At 47.9% G+C, this 7,533-nt stretch overlaps 1 protein-coding gene across 8 annotated transcripts in view; it reads right to left on the bottom strand.

The window, feature by feature from the left end:
- Positions 1-370: 370 nt before the first annotated feature.
- The window catches only part of LOC135108368 (glutamate-gated chloride channel-like), a 122,821-nt gene continuing 115,658 nt past the window's right edge, over positions 371-7,533 (bottom strand). For 3 of the 8 annotated variants that reach the window (XM_064019289.1, XM_064019292.1, XM_064019291.1), the window contains 5 exons: positions 7,508-7,533; positions 5,322-5,534; positions 3,980-4,033; positions 2,735-2,983; positions 371-2,117 (listed from right to left, as the gene is read on the bottom strand). The exon at positions 7,508-7,533 is cut by the window's right edge and continues 204 nt beyond it. In XM_064019289.1, the coding sequence (XP_063875359.1) occupies positions 2,750-2,983; positions 3,980-4,033; positions 5,322-5,534; positions 7,508-7,533 (527 nt within the window). In that variant the 3' untranslated portion in view covers positions 371-2,117; positions 2,735-2,749. Of the gene's footprint in view, positions 2,118-2,734; positions 2,984-3,979; positions 4,034-5,321; positions 5,535-7,222; positions 7,453-7,507 lie in introns of all 8 variants that reach the window. The other 5 variants (XM_064019293.1, XM_064019296.1, XM_064019295.1 and 2 more) reach the window with 3 other exon arrangements.

Below are 7,533 nucleotides of genomic sequence, written 5' to 3'. Positions count from 1 at the left end.
TTGACTTATTGAGACTAATTGACAACACCGAGAGCGATGATGAGACTGCACTACGCTTGGCCTGACTTAAGTAATCGATTGACTGACTGTCATTAGTATAGATAGGTACCTACAATGTCTGACTACTACTCACTATGTACGTGTTAAGTGACTAGACTACTAACACTATGCTTCCTGTCTCATTCACTACAAGTACTGCCTGCCCTCCTATGCACACTTGCTGCCTGACTGACTCGATCTGCTCGTGTTAAGACTTACTCTCGGTTCTTTAGTTTCTTCCTGATCTTTCTCTTGTGCAGCGGTAACTTCTCTTCTTCCTCTTACTCTTTCTTCCTTTTCATTAGGCTGTACTAATATTTACAAACGAAACTGCGAGACGCTCAATGTTTCAAGCAGTACAAAAATGCGTCTTGAGTGTGAGAATATTAATACAACAAGAAATTAAGAAAAAATCAGTATACAGGTCACACTCTGGCGTAATATACTCTTTCTTCCTTTACTTCCAAGAGTCTAAATACGCAATATATACACTTCTCCTTAGTGTGTGTCCTTTGTTGTAAAAGTTACCCACAAACATTATGCATTTTCTTTTCATTGTGTACTGGAAGGCGAGAAGATATTTCCCATTTTCTGTCGATCTCATTCTCTATAACTATTGTTTTACACGTACACCCCCGTTTTCTACGGCTAAAGATAACTACAACTTGCACTGGACGATCCTAATACAATTTTTTTTCTAGTACAATATTATCATTATTATTATTATTATTATTATTATTATTATTATTATTATTATTATAAACACGAGAAACAAAAAAGTGGAACGCAGGTGATGTTGGTTGTACTTATATTACGTGTATACATTGGGAGGAATAAATGTATAATATTGTGTGGTATGCAGCGGGTGAGTAGAACATGGCGTGGTGGTGGTGGTGAAAGCAAGCCTTGGCGTACGGAAAGTCAACTGTTTTCCTGCTCCTTCTCCTCTTGTTACTGTTGTTGTTGTGCCGAGGAGGTATTACGTAATGCAGGTATTGCTTTACTGGGGAGTCGTCTTCTAATCTCTACTTCTTCTTACTCTTCTTCGTTCGTGAGTCAAATGATTGTCGTGTGCTTTTTTTTTATTTAAGTTTTGTCTTGCGTGTAGTTTTTATTCTATCACTCTTTAATTTTGTCTATTTGTCTCTTTGTCTACCTGTCTGCCTGTTTATGTTTGTTTTCTCCCTCCTCCCATTCCTCCCAACTCTCTCTCTCTCTCTCTCTCTCTCTCTCTCTCTCTCTCTCTCTCTCTCTCTCTCTCTCTTTTACTCATGGACGTCAATTTATTACCCTATTAGCAATAGTAGTAGTTGCTGTTGTTGTTGCTGTAATTTGCTGTAATTGTTGGTATTATTATTATGTGATTTAATCCATATTCTTCAATTTAACTCTATTAATATAATAATTTTGTGATTTAATCCTATATATTTCTATTTACCTCACTCCGGAAAATATTGATATGTGTAATTTTCAGTCAAACATTCATTCATTCAATCATTATTCATAGTCAACAATTCATTCAGTCACTCAGTCACCCATTCCTCATTAATTCACGGTGCACCTGAGTCCATGAGTCATTCAGCCAGTTAATCAGTCAGCCAATCACTCATCCAGTTAGTCAGTCAGTCAATCACTCAGCCAATCAGTCAATTAATCACTCAGCCAGTTAGTCAGTCAGTCTTTCACTCAGGCAATTAGTCACTCAGTCACTCAGCCAGTTAGTCAGTCAGTCTTTCACTCAACCAATCAGTCAGTCAATCACTCAGCCAGTTAGTCAGTCAAGCACTCAGCCAGTTAGTCACTTAGTCAGTCATTGAATCACTTAAGCAGTCAGTTACACATCCATCATTCGTTAATCAGTCAATCGCTGTCGTTAGTCAGTCAATCGTTGTCAGTCACCCGGGAAGAAGTCTATGTTCGTTCCGTCAGTGACTCACGCGAAGATTCAACTCAATGACTCGGTAAACTCTCCATCACCTGCCTTCCTCTCGTGATCTCTGTTTGTTTGTTGCTGTCTTGTTTGTTTGACTTCGCCCTGATAACGAATCCCCTTGAAAATGTGATGTCATTCCCATTATCTGCAATATAAATGTAATTGTTATTATTATTGTTATTATTATTATTATTATTATTATTATCATTATTATTATTATTATTATTCCTAGTAGTAGTAGTAGTAGTAGTAGTAGTAGTAGTAGTAGTAGTAGTAGTAGTAGTAGTAGTAGTAGTAGTAGTAGTAGTAAGTAGTAGTAAGCGCAGCAGCAACATGGTACCGATAGTGTTGATACTAGTTTTAGCGTTAATAAGACTGGTAGTAGATTTTTTAATGTGAAACAATGGATAAATATCAAAAGCACTCTACAAGTTTACGATTATATGTAAATTACTGCTATCTATATATTTATCTTTCACCATTCTATTCCTACAGACACATTTAATCTCTTCATTGCATTTGGGTTTTACTCAATGGCATACATCCAGGTCTTTCTTTCATGTTACTCCACTACTGTGCCCCTCACACTAGCCAATTACAAACAGAGACATATGTACACAGTTTGGGATCATCAAACAAACAGGAAGCCCAGGTTAATAAAGGGAAGAGAGCCAGGTCAACACACCGTCACCTTACTCTTTACAAATATTTGAATTTCAGGTAAGTCTTTTATTCAGACTACCATCTCTCCGTGAGCCTCACCTGAACTCTTTCCCGTTACTCCTTGCCCTCCTCCTCCTCGGTGAAGAGGTAGGTGCTCCAGTAGGCCATGTTGAAGAAGGCGAACACGATGGGGAAGGTGATGCGGGAGATGACGTCGATCCGCTTGCTGCGCGTCGGGAACTTGGACAGCCAGGTGCGACAACAGTTCTGGCGCGGCGCCGTTAGGTGGATCTCACACGGCCTTTTATCCCCACCCATACCGCCATTGTGGCGAGACACGAGGGGCTTCTGAAAGAGGAGAGAGAGGAGGAGAGAGTTAGTGAATTTGTGTGGCCTTGGTGAGGCTCTAAGGATTAAAGGCAGGGAGAGTGTTCAAGACCCTCCTCCAATCATATTGGTGGCAGCGGTGGGATAACCCGCGTCCATTCCGCAGCCACATTCTGGTGGCAGCGGTTTGGAAGAAAGAGGCCGTCAATACTGTGCTACCTATCACCGTTTGCGCACACAAACGCTCACGAGCGCAAGTGCGTGCGCGCACATGCACACACGCACGCACGCACGCACGTACACACACACACACACACACACACACACACACACACACACACACACACACACACACACACACACACACACACACACACACACACACACACACACACACATGCAATCACATTTTTCTGCTACTCTCTACAAGCAGGAGACATGCGCTAAGACCGCTAGGTGGCGTGCGCCATCAGCCAGGCTATCAGCAGGCTGTCGAGCGGCGTCAGTCAGACCGCTAAGGGAGTAAAGTGTCTCGACAGCGCGGCTAAAGAACTACTGAGGCGGAGTCTGCGGATCGCTTAGCCAGTGAAACGGGTCCACAAGATCATCAGGAAAAAGACATATTGACGTCAAGAATGGCAGACGCATGGACAGTGACAAGAAGGCCGCGGCAGGAACAGTGGACCAGGACAGGGAAAGACAAGGACGTGTGGGTTAGGGCGGTGACAGTGTCATGGTAGGGCTGAAAGGTTCAGAGACAAAGTCGGTGACAGGAGGGCCAGAGCAGCACTAGGGACGCAAGGGCAGGGGCAGTATGCTATGTAGAGGATATGGTTAGCACTGCCAGGCTTGTCGAGGGTTCAAGGTGTAAACATTACAGACTAAAGAAATACTAAGGCAGTGGCAGGGTAGTATCGGACAGTGTCAGCAGAGAGAGGCAGCGATAATCGCGTCAGACTGAGAGAGTGCACAAGTGCCCCGGGGGACAGGGCGGGGCGGGGCGGCGCCGCCACTCACCATCTTGGCCAATAGGAGATCCTTCAGCCGGCGGGGTCGTGTGGGCGTGGCCGGCTGGCGAGGCAAGACGGAAACTCTTTAGAAACAACATCAACAAAAAATATCAGTGAGGCTCCCTCACTCTCGTTCTCAGTGTGACGCGGCCGTCCGTCAGTCACGGTGCGGGGAGGGGGAGGCGAGGTGGGAGTGACGAGTGGCAGGCGCAGCCCGGGTGGCCAGACGGGGAGACGGCGGTGCCTTAGCTTTTCAAAATCAACAAGTGGATCGGCCTGACTTGACTGAGTGTGTGGGGCAGCCGCTCTACCTGCGCCTGGACATGGACTGCTGGGGAGCAACACACACACACACACACACACACACACACACACACACACACACACACACACACACACACACACACACACACACGAGGAACGCTACCACCAACCCTTATTTGGTAGCCTCAGGCTGGTGCAAATGACTGCCAGCCTGAGACTGAGAGGGAAAAGAAAAATGCTGCATTATGACGCCGTCACCGATCCGCCATTAGAGCCCCAAATTTGGCTACTAACAAGAAATTCAACAATAACAAACATTTTTCTCATATATATATATATATATATATATATATATATATATATATATATATATATATATATATATATATATATATATATATATATAAGAGAGAGAGAGAGAGAGAGAGAGAGAGAGAGAGAGGAGAGAGAGAGGAGAGAGAGATGAGAGAGAGAGAGAGAGAGAGAGAGAGAGAGAGAGAGAGAGAGAGAGAGAGAGAGAGAGAGAGAGAGAGAGAGAGAGAGAGAGAGAGAAATATGTGCGTGTTTAGTAAGGACTATTTTTTTCGTGTTAATTCTCAAGACGTATGTCACATCATCAGCGTCCACACACATACACACACACACACAGAGGCTGCACCAGCGGGGGCACCCGGGCAGAGCAGGCCGCGATGATGAAGGACTACGGGTGTGGTGAGTGAGGTAGGGGAGGCTGCTACAGACTGTAAGAGCAGGCAGGGTGAGGGACGCTTGGTGACGGGTGGTGGGAGGTGTGGTGCAGGGGTCAGGTGGCTGCAACAACGCGACACGAGGTACATCCTTACGGGTGATGCAGAGGGACGACATCAGTGTTATTTAGTATCCTATGAGAAACAGAACAGCGTCAGCACTCAGCAGCAGCTCCACCAGTCAAACATCACAAGCGATAGCAAGGGGAAGAAGGAGAAATAGGAGGAGGAGGAGGAGGAGGAGGAGGAGGAGGAGGAACAGCAAAAATTACAGTACAGGAACTAACATTTAATACAAAAGGAAGAAAAAGCATAATGATGACAATGATCAGCACCCACCATGCCGAAGGTGTGGCCGTCCTCGCCGGCCTCCTGCAGCGCCGCCTCCAGCGCCGCCGCGTGTTCCATCTCCCACTGCTTCTTATGCTCCTTCAGCTTCTCTTTGAGCTTCTCGCGGTGCTTATCGGAGCGGGACGCGTAGTTGACGAGCGCGAACTCAAGCAGCGCGCCGAACACGAAGGTGAGGCAGACACCCGTCCACACGTCGATGGCCTGCACGGTGCACGATGGCGGGGGCGAGGGCCATCAATACCACGCCACACAGACGGCCGGGAAACGATGAAGGAAAAACCGTATTGTTAGTATCCTGTAGAGAAACAACACAAACACACACACACACACACACACACACACACACACACACACACACACACACACAACACATATATATGATTGCACGCAAGCACCAAACACGCACTCATGCACGCACAGCACGCATGCTCGAGCGAGGGGAAAGGAAAGGTGCCTGACTACACTTCCTCGTCTCTCGAAACAAATTACAGTGACGGAGGAGCGGAATTCAGTGTCACCTTTCCTCTCTTTACCTGTAGTCTCTCTCTCTCTCTCTCTCTCTCTCTCTCTCTCTCTCTCTCTCTCTCTCTCTCTCTCTCTCTCTCTCTCTCACCATCATAAAATACTTTTGCAGAACACAAGCACAACAGGCAGACAAGAGGGCCGGGCTGGTGGGTATATTATATAGATATATACCTCTGGGCAGAAAGGAAAGGAAGAAGGGAGGAAGAAAATAAGTCGGAGAGGATGGAACAGGATAAAGTAAGGAAAGGAGTCATAGAGGAGAGCGAGTGGGAGTCAGGGAGAGAGTTGCTGTTTCTTGAAGCTGACGAGTGGCTGCGGGTAGTGGTAGCGATGGTGGTAGTGGTGGGTCTAGCTAACAATTTTAAGGAACAATTTTGGGAGAGGCGGGGCAACCTCCAAAGTACGAGTCGTGCACATACGGCCGATCGGGGCTTAGGGGGAATGGGAGGAGCGAGTGAGCAAGTCGGGGAGGGTGAGGGAGGGGGAAAACAAGCTAAGGGGAGCTGGCTGTCTACTCTGAGCCGCGTATACCAAACCTGTCATGGAAGCTGTAAAAACTGCCAAGCCTGTGTAGCTTAGCGAGAAACAAACCCTCTCCCTTCCTCCCTCACACTCACTCTCTCCTCGTTGGAAAATAGGAGGAGAGGGCGGGGCAGGGCTGGGCGGAGCAAAACAGGGCTGGCGGGGCGGGGCGGAAAGGTTAAACAAGGGGCCTCAAGCAGGCTATGCCTACACAGTCATCTTGCGTTTCTCTCTCTCTCTCACTCTCTCTCTCTCTCTCTCTCTCTCTCTCTCTCTCTCTCTCTCTCTCATCAACAACTCCGTGTACACAGCCCGCAGTGATCTGATGCAGTAACACTGTTTCCAGACACCAGTTGCTAACACTCTCCTTCAAAACATGTTAGTAACACTGACTGTCAACACATATTAGTAACACTGGCTGGTAATACAGCCCTGGACTGCATTACTCCTGTCAGTAAAACACAACACAGTAACGCTGGATTCTGACAGGGTGGGTTGGGAAAAAATCGTTAGTTGACCTACGTCAGCGGTCTGGCTGGCAACACAGGACACGCTGCTAATTCTGTACTGCTAACACTACCTGTCACACACACACACACATACACACACACACACAGAAGCGTGAGTGCGGGAGGTAGCCCGGCCACGCCCCGCCACGGCCAGCTCCTGCTCCGCCCCGCCCGCATCCCTGCGGGCGGGGCGGGACCGAGCAGGGTGTGGGCGGGACGGGAGTAGTACATGCAGGCAGCGGCGTTAGTGTGGGCGTGGGCGTGGGCTTGGCGTGGGCGAGGGCGTGCTGGCCCCACGGGATGCAGGACACACCGAGACACTCGCGGATTGACCTTGGTGTAGGACACCGGTGGCAGAGTATTGTTTATACTGGAGGTCTGCGTGGACATCGTCAGGAGGGTGGTGACCCCCAGCGAGACCCGCGCAGGCACGGCGTTCTGGTCCAGCCAGAAGGACACCCAGGACACGATCACCAGCATGCAGCACGGGATGTAGTACTGGATCAGGTAGTACGAGAACTCGCGCTTGAAGACCAGGTCTACCCGCAGACAACTGTATTCACCTGTACCGACAGTTACAAGGGGTTACTAATGCGGCCCTGGGGGCGGACACGCTACCTTGGTGTAGGACACGGGCGGCAGCG

Source organism: Scylla paramamosain, chromosome 17, assembly GCF_035594125.1.
Source record: "Scylla paramamosain isolate STU-SP2022 chromosome 17, ASM3559412v1, whole genome shotgun sequence".
In the NCBI taxonomy this organism is placed as follows: domain Eukaryota; kingdom Metazoa; phylum Arthropoda; class Malacostraca; order Decapoda; family Portunidae; genus Scylla; species Scylla paramamosain.
Note: the sequence above shows the minus strand (reverse complement) of the source record. Positions and strands in the feature narration are given on the sequence as shown.